The sequence below is a fragment of the Palaemon carinicauda genome, chromosome 37 (genome assembly GCF_036898095.1).
Source record: "Palaemon carinicauda isolate YSFRI2023 chromosome 37, ASM3689809v2, whole genome shotgun sequence".
NCBI lineage: Eukaryota > Metazoa > Arthropoda > Malacostraca > Decapoda > Palaemonidae > Palaemon > Palaemon carinicauda.
In genome coordinates this window covers 46918105-46933873 of record NC_090761.1, presented here as the reverse complement: position 1 = coordinate 46933873, position 15769 = coordinate 46918105, and the positions used below count along the sequence as shown (strand labels likewise).

The window sequence follows — 15769 nt, the reverse complement described above, 5'->3', positions numbered from 1 at the left end:
GCTTGGTAGGTGGAAAGATGAAGGCAGTCTTCCCCAGTTGCTTCTTGGACTGCAACCACTCTCCCAGTACCCTCAAAGCTCTCTTGGATGAGCGCGCGAGTACGAGTTTCGTAAAGGCAGGAGCTGCAGACTGCATGCCTAAAGCGAACTCAGAGGGAGGTGAGCGCGGGGTTGCAGACACAAACTGTTCTGGATACAACTCCCTAAACAAGGCAAGGACTTTCCTAAAGTCTAAGGAGGGAGGCGTAGACTTGGGTTCTTCTATGTCGGAGTGCGGATCGTCCAAATGCGCAGCTTCGTCGTCATCAGATACTCCTTCATCCGAATGCTGAGGAGGAAGTGGCAAAGGCGGAGCAGACAGCTGAACGGCTGAATCCGGCAGCACGGGTGCATGCGTAGCTGCACTGGATCCAACATCATGCCGCTGCTGGTCAGTCTGCGAGCTGGCAACAACAAAAGCGGAGTGCTGGTGCGTGGGAGGGACTGCCGTGGGTTGCGGAGACTGCCGCATTGCGTCAAAACACGGCAGCTTGACAGCACCTTCCCACTGCTGATGCGGTAGCTCACGCATGTCAACGGAGGGTGCCGCATGTCGGCTAACGTCAACATGCGTCTGGCAGGGTCGACTGCGCATCGGTGGTGGAGCTCTCACAGGTGGAGTGTGGGAGCAGGCAGCCGCAGTATCTGCTGAGCGCACAACCGTGGCAGGTTGTAGGTTAACAGGTGCAGTGTCAACCTTCTCAGCACGATACTCCTGCATAAAGGAAGCAAGCTGAGACTGCATAGTCTGCAGCATAGACCACTTAGGGTCTACCGTGGTTGGTGCGGCAACAGACGGAGTGATTGCCTGCTGCGGAACCACTCTACCTCTCTTGGGAGGTGTGCAGTCTTCGGAAGACTGCGGCGAGTCCGAACTGACCCAGTGGCTACACCTGGGCCGTTGGACTCGCTCGGAAGGGACCTTGCGCTTGAGAGGTCGTGAGACCTTGGTCCAACGTTTCTTCCTAGAAACTTCTTCCACAGACGAGGAATGAATGGGCTCACTCGTCTGTTTGTGGATGGGACGATCTCTGCAAGATGCGTCCGCAACCACTGAGGGTACATCCGTACGCTGATCAAGGCCTATCGAACCCTTTGGTCCTTCGACATTGCTTCTCCCCTGGGCTTGGGAGCTTGCAAGAGGTCCCGGACTGGGAGGACGACTGGCACGAACAGATGCACCCTCATGCGTAACACTGACACTGACACTTTTCACCGCACTTGCACTCACTACACTTCCCACTGCACTTTTTTCTTTCAACTCTTTGACATCGGCCAAAAGTTGATTCCGGTCATTAGCTAATGACTCCACTCTGTCACCAAGAGCCTGAATGGCACGCATCATGTCCGCCATCGAGGGTTGAGCACTAGTAGCAGGGTCGGGAGTCACCACTACAGGGGAAGGAATAGGTTGAGGGGCATGGGGAGAGGTAAAATCAAACGAGCGAGAAGAACTCCTCCTGATCCTATCCTTCTCTAGCCTACGTGCATTCTTTAGGAATTCATTAAAATCAAATTCCGAAAGCCCAGCGCATTCCTCACATCGATCTTCCAATTGACAGGATTTACCCCTACAATTGGAACAAACGGTGTGAGGATCTATAGAGGCCTTCGGAAGACGCCTAGAACAGTCCCTAGCGCTACACTGCCTGTACCTAGGGACTTGAGAATGGTCAGACATCTTGAATTCTTGAATTAGCCAAGGGGGGAATCCAAAATCTATCAAAGTTCATCAACAATTAATCCAAAACTAATCAAAAAAGCTTGATAAGCTAATGATAATAACTCCTGAATAGCGAAAGCTAAAATCTAGAGCGAATACATCACCAAAAGCGTGAAAACAACTCCAGAAACAACAGCGTATCCAAGTAGGTCTTGCCGGTGGCACGACAGAGGAAAAATTGGTTCTTGTTGACAAGAAGTACCTGAGTACCTACTCGACAGATGGCGCTGTTGTTGTACACCCCCACCTGTATAGTGATCGCTGGCGTATCCCGACCTTAGGTTTTTTCTGTCGGGCAACAGAGTTGACAGCTACATGATCATCGGGTAAGATTAATATTGAAAAATGATTATACTGCAGTAAAGTCTGTATGAAACATCTCTAGACCATTTCTCCACAAATAAAAAACAATTTCTTGCACAGTAATGCTATTGCAGGAGATATTACTTTTCAGTTTTTGAAATATAAATGATATTAAGTTTTAGTTACTGTCATATTTATTTGCATTTGAATAAAACTATGAAAATGAATTACAGTAATAAACCTGGACAGTCTAACTAGTCTAAATCACAGATGTTTATTCTAAGGAAGAAAATTTTCTAGATCAATTATTAGCATTACCACTCTTAGTCAACTGCTTACCAGGATGTACAGAATCAATTAATAAAATAAACATCAGAAAAATAAGCTACCGTGAATCACTATGTTACAATAATCTAAATGGATGGACATCCTAAGTCAGCTGATTGGCCAACACCACTCCAAGGTCTTGTGTTATTTTGAACATAGAAGTGCAAATCAATTTATTTTGCTTAATAATGATACATTACTTTAAATTCGTTCAATTCAAACTTATGCAAATTCAAAGTTACTGTATATATATTCTTTTGATCAATTTTCTATTGCGCCTCATATTCCCTGTCTGCCATTCTCTTCTCGCCTCTGTTATCTGGTATTACCAGTGTTATTCTATATTTGCTCATTTCTTTCCTTCTACTCTACAAGATCTAAATTCTCTACTTATTATTTTTGTGACAGAAGATTTGCCGTTTTATTTATGAATGATTCCGATTATTTTCCTGTACCACTGCACATGAAAAAAATGTAGATACATTGCTATTTTAATGTTTTGACGAATGGATGAAAAGTTGAGAACAACAGGCAATAACATTATGTATGATTGTAGCTTCTGGTTTCGTTGGAAGAATAAAGTTGAACTGTACAATAAACCACTCACCTGTTTTCTTCCAAGTATGTAATCAAACAAGAGGCTGCCACAAGTCGCTGAGTAGTTCCCTTGAAATTCTGGTGGAAACGATAATATTCACCAGCAGGAACTTTTTCCTGCAATGCTTCGTATAAGGGTGGCACTTTTGCTAGTTCAGTGCGACATTCTTCACAAATTGTCTGAATATTCTGAAAAGAATGTACAATATATTGAAAATAAATAATCACAGAAAATATCTTATGACATGATGAAAAAGGTAGATTAAGTTTGCTATTCATCTACTATTTGTCAAATTTCATAACTTCTTTTTCATCAGTGGATTTACTTTTTATCTTCCTACTACCAAGCTTTTAACAGCAACCGACTAGGGTTACGCTGGTCTGGTCTCAAGTTTTCATTTTAAAATGAATGGGACATTTTCAATAAACTGTAAGACCATTATCATTTGATTGATTGAATACAATGAGAAATATGGATATGCTGATAAAAAAAAAATTCTCCCGAACTTTGCATTCCTTGTTGATTCAACTAACATATTTGTCTAAAGCATGAGAATCTTCAGAAAAATTAAACCTAATACCTGTTACAAACTAATCAATTTACATTTATCTAATCCCATGATCAGCAACATGAATGAAACTGGTTAACAATAGGCGATTCAACTCACAGTACAAGTGAATGAAATATGAGAGAAGAATTTCAAATAAAACTATTGGAATTAATATGCTAATTGAAAAATGATAGATCAAGTAATAATGGTTTCTTTTAGTAAATATGAAATATCCTTCAGTAGCATGCCTTAATAATAAGGGAGTTATTTGATCCGAAAATTGAGGTTGACGAAGGACTAGGCAGGGTTGATCAGCTGATTTGAATGTAGACAATGCATAAGAATATGATTCGATGTTATTAATTATAAATACGATACTAAAATGCGCATATTACATGCATTATTATTGGATACAGTTAAGTAAAACACAAGGGAGGGAGAAGGACGAAACAATATGACAAAGAGACGATACAGGGGGAAGCAGTAGCCAAGTTCCTTCGCCTTGCACCTTACCTCCGCCAACTCTACGCAAATTCAAATAAATTTGGGAAATCAAGGAATTTGGGACAAGCGAGAAGGAATGAAATATAGGAATGGGAATATGAGGAATGAGTGATAAGAAAGGAGTTTAGAATGATTAATAAGATGAAAATGACGAATGAATGAACTCGCGAAAAATAATGAGAATCAAGAGTTGGAAAGATACATAGTAGATGTGTGTGGGAGAGCAAAGTACACGTAATTGTACGAAAGGGATTCTGGAAGGAATTGGGATAAGGATTAAGGATATAATAATAATAAGCGAAGGACAATAATAATTAGGAGATATACTAATATGCATGATAGTTTATATCAGTGAGGTAATTCTGTGAAAGTGAATGGTCATATTAGTTAGTTACACCTCGCTAAAAGTCTTATGGCTAGTCTTCCGGCTTTGCCAAAAGTATAATCCCTAATAAATAGCGAAAGGCTTTGTACTTATTGTTGGAACAAAATGTTATTTTGATAATAAAATAAATTTTTGAATATACTTACCCGGTGATTATAATAGCTGCAACTCTGTTGCCCGACAGACAACTCTAAGGTAAAAACTCGCCAGCGATCGCTACACAGGTTGCGGGTGTGCCCAACAGCGCCATCTGTCGTCCAGATACCCAGTACTCAATGTAAACAAAGACTCAATTTTCTCCTCGTTCCACTGCGTCTCTATTGGGGAGGAAGGGAGGGTCCTTTAATTTATAATCACCGGGTAAGTATATTCAAAAATTTATTTTATTATCAAAATAACATTTTTCAATATTTAACTTAGCCGGTGATTATAATAGCTGATTCACACCCAGGGGGGTGGGTAGAGACCAGCAATATATGTTTACATTTTTATGAGCTAAGAGTTTTTATTTCATTTTAGAAGTTATCAAAATAACAAAAACAAAATAAATAGGTACCTGGTAAGGAAGTCGACTTGAACAATTACTCTGCCTTTTAAGTACGTCTTCCTTACGGAGCCTCGCGATCCTCTTAGGATGCTGATCGACCCCTAGGATCTGAAGTATCAAGGGTTGCTACCCATACAACAGGACCTCATCAAAACCCCTAATCTAGGCGCTCTCAAGAAATGACTTTGACCACCCGCCAAATCAACCAGGATGCGAAAAGCTTCTTAGCCTTCCGGACAACCCAAAAAAAACCAACAATAAAAACATTTCAAGAGAAAGATTAAAAGGGTATGGAATTAGGGAATTGTAGTGGTTGAGCCCTCACCCACTACTGCACTCGCTGCTACGAATGGTCCCAGTGTGTAGCAGTCCTCGTAAAGAGACTGGACATCCTTTAGATAAAAAGACGCAAACACTGACTTGCTTCTCCAATAGGTTGCGTCCATTATACTTCGCAGAGATCTATTTTGCTTAAAGGCCACGGAAGTTGCGACAGCTCTAACTTCGTGTGTCCTTACCTTCAGCAATGCTTGGTCTTCCTCACTCAGATGGGAATGAGCTTCTCGTATTAACAGTCTGATAAAATAGGATAAAGCATTCTTTGACATAGGCAAAGATGGTTTCTTAACTGAACACCATAAAGCTTCAGATAGGCCTCGTAAAGGTTTAGTTCGTTTTAAATAGAACTTAAGAGCTCTCACAGGGCATAAGACTCTTTCTAGTTCATTGCCTACCATATTCGATAAGCTGGGAATATCGAACGATTTCGGCCAAGGTCGAGAAGGTAGCTCATTTTTGGCTAGAAAACCAAGTTGTAGTGAACATGTAGCTTTTTCTGACGAAAATCCGATGTTCTTGCTGAAGGCATGAATCTCACTGACTCTTTTAGCTGTGGCTAAGCATACCAGGAAAAGTGTCTTTAAGGTGAGATCTTTCAGGGAGGCTGATTGTAGCGGCTCAAACCTGTCTGACATGAGGAATCTTAGTACCACGTCTAAATTCCAACCAGGTGTAACCAAACGACGCTCCTTCGTGGTCTCAAAAGACTTAAGGAGGTCCTGTAGATCTTTATTGTTGGAAAGATCCAAGCCTCTATGCCGGAAGACCGATGCCAACATGCTTCTGTAGCCCTTGATAGTGGGAGCTGAAAGAGATCGTTCTTTTCTCAGGTATAAGAGAAAGTCAGCTATTTGAGCTACAGAGGTACTGGTCGAGGATACAGATACTGACTTGCACCAGTTTCGGAAGACTTCCCACTTCGATTGGTAGACTCTAAGGGTGGATGTTCTCCTTGCTCTGGCAATCGCACTGGCTGCCTCCTTCGAAAAGCCTCTAGCTCTCGAGAGTCTTTCGATAGTCTGAAGGCAGTCAGACGAAGAGCGTGGAGGCTTTGGTGTACCTTCTTTACGTGTGGCTGACGTAGAAGGTCCACCCTTAGAGGAAGACTTCTGGGAACGTCTACTAGCCATCGAAGTACCTCGGTGAACCATTCTCTCGCGGGCCAGAGGGGAGCAACAAGCGTCAACCTTGTCCCTTCGTGAGAGGCGAACTTCTGCAGTACCTTGTTGACAATCTTGAACGGTGGGAATGCGTATAGATCTAGATGCGACCAATCTAGGAGAAAGGCATCTATATGAATTGCTGCTGGGTCCGGGATTGGTGAGCAATATATTGGGAGCCTCTTGGTCATCGAGGTTGCAAAGAGATCTATGGTTGGCTGGCCGCAAGTGGCCAAAAGTCTCTTGCATACATCCTTGTGGAGGGTCCATTCTGTTGGAATTACTTGTCCCTTCCGACTGAGACAATCTGCCATGACATTCAAGTTGCCTTGGATGAACCTCGTAACTAGTGATATGTTTTGACCTTTTGACCAGATGAGCAGGTCCCTTGCGATCTCGTACAACGTCAGTGAGTGGGTCCCTCCTTGCTTGGAGATGTACGCCAAGGCAGTGGTGTTGTCCGAGTTCACTTCTACCACTTTGCCTTGAAGGAGAGACCTGAAGCTTTTCAAGGCCAGATGTACTGCCAGTAGCTCCTTGCAGTTGATATGCATTATCCTTTGACTCGAGTTCCATAATCCCGAACATTCCCGACCGTCTAATGTCGCGCCCCAGCCTACGTCCGATGCGTCCGAGAAGAGAACGTGGTTGGGAGTCTGAACAGCCAGGGGCAGACCCTCTCTGAGGCTGATACTGTCCTTCCACCAAGTCAGGCATGACTTCATCTTCTCGGAAATGGGGATCGAGACCGCTTCTAGCGTCTTGTCCTTTTTCCAGTGAAATGCTAGGTGATATTGAAGAGGACGGAGGTGTAGTCTTCCTAATGACACAAACTGTTCCAGGGATGATAGCGTCCCTATCAGACTCATCCACTTCCTGACTGAACATCGTTCCTTCTTCAGCATGTTCTGGATGCATAACTGGGCTTGGCTTGTTCTGGGGGCCGACGGAAAAGCCCGAAAAGCTAGACTGTGAATCTCCATCCCTAAATACACAATAGTTTGGGATGGGACCACTTGTGACTTTTCCATATTGACAAGGAGACCCAATTCCTTGGTCAGATCTAGAGTCCACTTTAGATCCTTCAGACAGCGACGACTGGAAGAAGCTCTGAGAAGCCAGTCGTCCAAATAGAGGGAGGCTCGGATGTCCGCTAAATGAAGGAATTTGGCTACATTCCTCATCAGCCTCGTAAACACAAGAGGAGCTGTGCTTAGGCCAAAGCACAGGGCTTGAAACTGGTAGACAACCTTTTCGAAAACGAATCTCAGAAAAGGTTGGGAGTCCGGGTGGATGGGGACGTGGAAGTAGGCGTCCCTTAGGTCTAAAGAGACCATCCAGTCTTCCCTTCTGACCGCTGCTAGAACCGACTTTGTGGTCTCCATGGAGAACGTCTGCTTTGTGACAAAGACATTCAGAGCACTGACGTCTAGCACCGGCCTCCACCCTCCTGTCTTCTTTGACACCAAGAAGAGTCGGTTGTAGAATCCCGGGGTTTGATGGTCCGAGACTTTGACCACCGCTCCCTTCTCTAGTAAAAGAGACACTTCCTGTTTCAAGGCTCGTCTCTTGTCTTCCTCTCTGTACCTGGGAGAGAGATCGATGGGAGACGTTGCTAGAGGGGGTTTCCGTACAAACGCGATCTTGTACCCCTCTCTGAGCAACTTCACAGATTGTGCATCTGCGCCTCTCTTTTCCCAGGTCTGCCAGAAGTTCTTGAGTCTGGCTCCCACTGCTGTCTGAAGAAGCTGGCAGTCAGACTCTGCCCTTAAAGGACTTGGTTCCTTTCTTCTTTCCTCGTTTCCCTTCGGCACGAGCACCTCCTCTGCTGGAGGTTCTGCCACGAAAGGGCGGAATAAAACGGGACGCTGGAGTGTCCATCCTTGGTCTAGCTGACAAGGTAGGCAAAGGGGTAGCTTTGCGAGCGGAGGACGCAACAAGATCGTGAGTGTCCTTCTGTATCAATGAAGCGGCTATTTCCTTAATCAGGTCTTCTGGAAAAAGGCACTTGGAGAGAGGAGCAAAAAGAAGCTCGGATCTCTGGCACGGTGTAACTCCAGCTGAAAGGAATGAGCATAGGTTTTCACGCTTTTTAAGGACTCCGGACACAAAAGATGCAGCAAGCTCATTAGACCCATCACGTATGGCCTTGTCCATGCAGGACATAATGAGCAAGGAAGTCTCTTTCTCTGTTGAAGAGATCTTTCTGCTTAGGGCTCCTAGACACCAGTCTAAGAAGTTAAAAACTTCGAAGGCCCTAAAGATACCTTTCAAAAGGTGGTCCAGGTCCGAAGATGACCAACATATCTTTGAGCGTCTCATGGCAAGGCGACGGGGAGAGTCTACGAGGCTTGAGAAGTCGCCCTGGGCAGAGGCAGGAACTCCCAAGCCGAGAACTTCTCCCGTGGCATACCAGACGCTCGATCTAGAAGAGAGTCTAGCAGGGGGAAAAGTAAAGGCTGTCTTCCCTAAACTCTTCTTGGACTGCAACCATTCTCCTATCACCCGCAAAGCTCTCTTGGACGAGCGTGCGAGGACGAGTCTAGTAAAGGCAGGAGTGGTAGACGGCATGCCTAACATAAACTCTGACGGAGGAGAACGAGGAGCCACAGAAACAAACTGGTCCGGAAACATCTCTTTGAAAATGGCCAAAACTTTCCTAAAGTCCAAAGAGGGTTGCGTAGACTTAGGCTCGTCCAATTCTGATTGTGGTTCATCTATGTGTGCAGCAACATCATCATCAGAAAGTCCCTCATCCGATAACTGATGAGGAAACGACAACGGAGTGGGTAACGGCTGGTTCGCTGAGTCCGGTCGCACGGGTGCATGCGTGACTGAGCCGGACGCAACGTCATGGAACTGTTGCCCAGTCTGTGAGCTGGCAACAACCATAGCAGCGCGGGGACGCACAGCGTCTACTCCAGACTGTCTGGACTGATGTGGGTGCGCAGTGGCAACCACACTGGGTTGCGGAGGTTGACGCACCGCGTCAAAACAAAACAACTCTGACGGTTGTTGAACCTCTCGAACGTCAACGGAGACCTCCGTGCGTCGCTTAACGTCAACATGCGGCTGGCAGATCACACTGGAACGCATGGGTGGCGGAACTCTCTCAACTGGTGTGCGTGAGAAGGTTACCTCAGCGTCCACAGGACGCACAACCGATCGTGTGGGAGGTTGTGGGCTAGGTACTGCACTAGCTGGTGCGGCAGCAACCTTCTCCGCACGAAAGTCCTGCATTAGAGACGTCAGTTTAGACTGCATGTCTTGCAGAAGAGACCACTTAGGGTCTACAGGAGCAGGTGCGGCGACAGACGGTGTTACTGTCTGAAGCGGTATCGCTTTGCCTCTCTTAGGCGGTGAGCAGTCATCGGATGACGGCAGCTAGTCCGAACTGACCCAGTGGCTACAACTGGGCCGTTGGACTTGCGCGGAAGGGACCGACTTGCGTTTTAGCGGTCGTGAGACCTTGGTCCAGGGTTTCTTGCGAGAAACACCTTCCGAAGACGAGGTATAAATGGGCTCTCTCGTCTTAGTTAGGCAGGGGCGATCTTGGGTAGATACGCCCGATACCACGGAGGGAACGTCTGTTCGCTGATTAAAGCCTCTCGAACCCATTTGTCGTACGACATTGCTTCTCCCCTGGACTTGGGAGCTTGCAAGAGGTCCCGGACTAGGAGGACGACAGGCACGAACAGACGAACCCTCAAGCGCAACACTATCCACAACACTATCACTCGGCACTTTAGCACTTCCCACTGCACTTTTGCACTTAAGCTCCTTCACATCCGCCATGAGCTGATTACGTTCACTAGCCAGGGACTCAACTCTCTCACCCAGAGCCTGGATGGCACGCATCATATCAGCCATCGAAGGTTCCTGAGTGCCAGGAGGGGGGTTAGGAGCAACCACTACAGGGGAAGGAATAGGTTGTGGGGCATGAGGAGAGGATATATCAACAGAATGAGAAGAACTTCTCCTAACTCTATCTCTCTCTAGCCTACGTGTATACTTTTGGAATTCGATAAAATCGAATTCCGAAAGCCCAACGCACTCCTCACACCGATCTTCCAATTGACAGGTTTTATCCCGACAATTGGAACAAACAGTGTGAGGGTCGATAGAAGCCTTCGGAAGACGCCTTGAACAGTCCCTAGCATTGCACTTCCTAAATTTTGGGACTTGTGAAGGGTCAGCCATTTTGAATTGGTCAAAGGGAAATTCAAAAAACTTTCAAAAAGTCATCAACAAAGAATCCGTTATCAAAAAGAGTTCAAGGATTTGTGTGAAGAGAAACCCTGCACAGCGAAAGCTCAAAACTAGAATAAAGTACTTCACCAATTAGTTGTGAAAAAACTCCAGTTTAGCAACAGCGAGTAAGTACGTCTTGTCGATAGCACGACAGAGAGAAAATTGAGTCTTTGTTTACATTGAGTACTGGGTATCTGGACGACAGATGGCGCTGTTGGGCACACCCGCAACCTGTGTAGCGATCGCTGGCGAGTTTTTACCTTAGAGTTGTCTGTCGGGCAACAGAGTTGCAGCTATTATAATCACCGGCTAAGTTAAATATTGAAAAATACTACTTCAATATTTTTTTAAAATTAGCAAAATCTGATGAATGTAAAGGGCATAAGTATTAAAACAGGGCTTTCACTAAAGTTACAGTACCTGCACACCTTGGGAATGGTGCATTTTTTCTAATGTTGTACTGATGCTATACGAAGTTTTCTCCAAATCCTTCACAGCTGCTTGCACGCCCTCCCTAACTTCTGTTTCATGCTCTACGCTTGATCCGTACGATGCAAATGCAGCTGTAATATCCATAGCTGAAAAAAATTAAAGTTACAAAGACGTAACATGATCCTGTATAAATCTTAAAACCTGTGACCTTAATTCATTCTTAATACACATATCAATTCAAGGATAGACTTTTCCAAACCAAACCGTTGCAAAAAGCAGTGCTTAAAATTAAAAGGACACTAACAAAACCATTTTGTTCTAGAAAAAATATTTTCATGAATCTCCCCTGGTGTTCATATTGCTTCTTTTCCAGAAGCCCAGTTTAATTGACACCTACTCATAAAATTGTCAAAATTCCAAATACTTCCCATTTTCTTTTGCTTCAACCAATAAATGCCTTTAACAAAAGAACAGTCTTATAGCTGGTAGGTAGTAGGTTGGCCAGGGTACCAGACACCTGTTGAGATACTACTTCTAAAGAGTTATGGGGTCCTTTGGCTGGCCAGACAGTACTACATTAGATACTTTTCTCTGGTTACGGTTCATTTTCCCCTTGCCAACACATACACCGAATAGTCTGGCCTATGCTTTACATATCCTCCTCTGTCCTCATACACCTGACATCACTGAGATCACTGCTCCGTCGATAAGGAAATCTTTGAACGTATATTACTGAAGACATTTTTCCTTGTACAATTTTGTGTTTCCTACCCAAAAAACATTTGTTTTACTTATGACAAACCTATGACAACCCTACTTCTATTATTCACATTGACGCAAAGTTCATACAAAATTACACCAAATTGGTACTAGATGCAATGCAATGATTTCTGGTAACTAACTAGAAATGTTTACCACATGACATGATAAAACAATTCTTCAGACACGTGTGTGTTGTTGTTGTTGTTGTTGTTGTTTTGTTTTTTTTAAAGAAAACATAACCGAGCCGATATATCAAAAGATCAACTTCAGACATGTTAAGAAAAATAATATGAGATATCCTCCTACTGATCTTTACATTAAGATTTCAAAGTATCTATGGTGGCATTAGAGTAAAATCATGCCCTATGTTTTCCAACCTCACTACAAGACAGAGAGTGTAGAGAACCTGGCTATTTTTAGTAAATTGGTAAGATTGTACATGTCAACTTTGATTTCAAAGACTTGTATTTCTCTTACCATAAAACATTTTTTTTTTTAGTAGCCTGGGAAGCTTCTTCAGTTTGAGAACTCTTGATAATTCAGTGATAGTTAAATATGCTACGTCATTTGGTATAAGCAAACTTCTAGAGCGTATCTGGTTCAAAAGAAGTTCTAGGGAACTAACAAGGAGTCATCAAATGGATAGATGACTTGTTGCTAAAGTCCTGGTGTATTTAATTTTGGACTGGTCAAAGCCAAAGAGTTCAATTATAATTGCCTCACCTTATGTGGTACATGAGCTCTAGCATTGGCAACCCATCAGTAAACCAAATAAAGTTTAATTTTTTCCGTAAAAATACAACAAAAGCACATAACTTGGAATTCTGCCCTGTGAGAGCATGTTGAGGATGAGAAAGAAGTCTATCTAAGGAATTGTTATACTTTGACAATAGCCACAGAATAACCAACATAGGTAGAGGATACTTGACCCATAATACCCAGTTATTGGGCAGAAAAGGCCATTAAATGATGATGTGTAACAGAAGGAAAGCTCCACAGCTGCGCTATGGAGCTAAAGGTTAGGAGGAGGTTGGACAATAGGATGAAAGAAATTAACAGGAAATATAATAAAATTGGAAGGATAAAAAAGAGGGAGCAGGGGCCCACAGAAATGTTAAAAAGACACTTTGGTACACACCAAATAAATTGTGTACTAAATTGGACGAAAGTTGATTCGGTACTCCAAGATGTGAAATCAATTTAAAAACTTCAACTCCTAAATTGCTTTAAAGGTAATTAGAGTGGACACAACTCTAATTTCTTGACCTCTATTTTTGATGTTTTTAAGTCTGTAATTTCGTTATACAATGTCAAAATTATCTATAAGCCACAATGAAATGGGGATTTTAGAAAATTTTTGTGAATGCACCACCAGATACAATAAAGACACAATCAACAATCACTTCCTTAAATGACTGGTCTTCCTCATTCCTTAACTGACCTGCTTAACAAGAAATGACAAATAAAAAAAGGATATAGCTGCAAGAAAGTTTTGTTTTTAAGCCAAAAAGCTTAGAACTGACAGATGATATATTGGAAGAATTCTGGCTGGGAAAGGCATTCAATTCAAAATCTAACAGAAGATAGAGAAACAAAAAATACATTCTGAGTTTTTGCATCATGGAAAGTTCATAAGTCCAACCTAGTTAAGCTAAATATCTACCTCATGCACATTTCATTGTTTTCAGTTAGCCAATTTCACTATCACTTGCAAGCCAACCTACTGTGCCACATATCAAGATTCCTATTGCTCTTTCTATTAGCAAATGCTTTTAAAAATTAAAGGATTGTATTTTGTTTACTGTATTGATTTTACCCCCAGGCTCTGCAAGCAGAAGAGTGGAAAGCTGAGCGACCAACAATGATGACGCTCCACTGTGGGGAGGAACCACAAGGGTTGCTCCAACAGGAACTACAACAGTGGGTAACACTGTCATGGGGGAGACAGGTACCACTGTCATGGGGGAGAGGGACGGCACACTAAAAGGGGTCCACAACACGGCAACAAGAGGGGCTATAGGCCCCAGACCCCAGGCACAAAGGTTGGGGTGACGGACATAGAGGAAGGGGGTGGTAACACAGGGGGGTGACCTTTAACGAGAGAACGGGAACGGGATAACTGAGCACCAAGCAATGTGCACATTCGGCCTCAAGGCCAAATTAAGCATACTGCACAGTAATCTCAGACTCAACACATCCCGGTGAAGGGGCTTTACCCATTGACACAGGTATTCCTCTATGAACACTATTAGTCCTTTTGACTTAGGGGTACCACAAGGGACACCTCCAGGGTCACAACCATATCTTTCACCACTGCCATCACCACGAGACACTGGTATTGGGGTACCGGAGGAATAGATAGTCTTAGCTACCAGCTCGCTCAACAGTAATGGATGACTTACCTAAGGAAGCCCAAGACTTCCTTGGGTCAAACTTCTCGTAAGCTGTCTGCACAGAGACAGGTGAAGACCCTTTTAGCTCGGTTAGGATGAGGCAAACACTGGGGGAACCCGACACATCACCAGACCCTGAAAAGCTGCTAATATGACAAATCTGGAAACTTGTATTCTTCCCAACGATACAAACCTTTAGCTATTTATAGGGGTATATTCAGTGAAGCTGAAAGGACAAGCCATTAGAATTTAGCGAGGGTTAACTACCCATCCCGCTAGTTAGCGGGGGTAAGGGGGGTAGCTAGCTAACCCCTTTAACTTCACATACCTGTGACTGCTTCACCTTACTTAGAGGTAGGACTTCAAGGGGGACAGGATCAGTGGGTAAATTTATATAAATAGCTAAAGGTTTGTATCACTAGGAAAAATAAAAATGATTTCCAAATTTGTCATTTGTTCCATAACTGGAATACAAACCTACGCTATTTATAGGGGTGACTCACCCATTAGGAGGGTGGATGTCCCTGCCAATCTGGCTTTATCCTGGGTCTCCTGTTTATGAGTAGATTAGTACCAAAAATAAGGAGACCCTAGACCTAGCTAAACCTTGCTGCCCACGGACTACAGGTTACGCAAACTGTGTGAGATATTAACAGCGTTACTATCAAGGTAAAAGTTATTCCAAGCCTTTGCAAGAAATAACAGTTGACTAAGACTTTCCCAATGCCACCTCGCTAGGGTATGGGGACGTAACAGTATTAACCCAATACCCGGTACACAAGGGAGCATGGTTTACATGCAGTGATTGAGGCCAGCTTGTGATGAGAACCCAGGCTACTGTTTTCCCCCAAGAGAGGGGAGGATGAAGAAAAGAAAAAGGGCCAGTCATTCCTTTTTCATATATGCACACTAAAACCAGGTAACAGTGTCCTCAACCTTCTGCTACTTGTCCAATAAGGAGATTGAGGTACTAAACCAGCTGTTGTGCAGCCACCACAGGACCAATAGAGAAAATATCGAGTCTCCTGTGGGTCACGTCTTGTAGGAATTGGGCTGTGAAAGTTGTGTCGCGCTTCCACATCCTGGCTTGTAGAACCTGTTTCACAGAATAATTTCTTTTGAAGGCCAGGGAAGTAGCTATGCCCCTGATATCGTAAACTCTGCGTAGACATGATGGAGGAGGATCTGGATTCAGAGCATGATCGATGACTCAGCGAACCCATGCATAGATGCTGTTCATGGTGATCCTCCTTTTGTTCCTCCCTGTGCATGTGCTGATGAAAAGCGAAGGCACTCGGGGGCGGGCTGCTGCTGTTCTCTTAACATAGAGCCTCAAACTTCTTACTGGGCAAAGTAACAGATGATCTGAGTTGTCAGTTACGGAATGGAGACTCGTTATCCGGAAGAAGTCAAATCTAGGATCTGACACCCCTGGATTCTGAGTCTTGGCAACAAA

At 43.9% G+C, this 15769-nt stretch overlaps 1 protein-coding gene across 3 annotated transcripts in view; it reads right to left on the bottom strand.

Moving 5' to 3' along the window:
- trsn (translin) overlaps positions 1-15769 on the bottom strand; it is a 223885-nt gene that overhangs the window by 39616 nt on the left and 168500 nt on the right. For all 3 annotated transcript variants that reach the window (XM_068361117.1, XM_068361115.1, XM_068361118.1), the window contains exons 2-3: positions 11147-11304; positions 3000-3178 (exon numbers count right to left, since the gene is read on the bottom strand). In XM_068361117.1, coding sequence (XP_068217218.1) covers positions 3000-3178; positions 11147-11302 — 335 coding nt within the window. In that variant the 5' untranslated portion in view covers positions 11303-11304. The remainder of the gene's footprint in view (positions 1-2999; positions 3179-11146; positions 11305-15769) is intronic.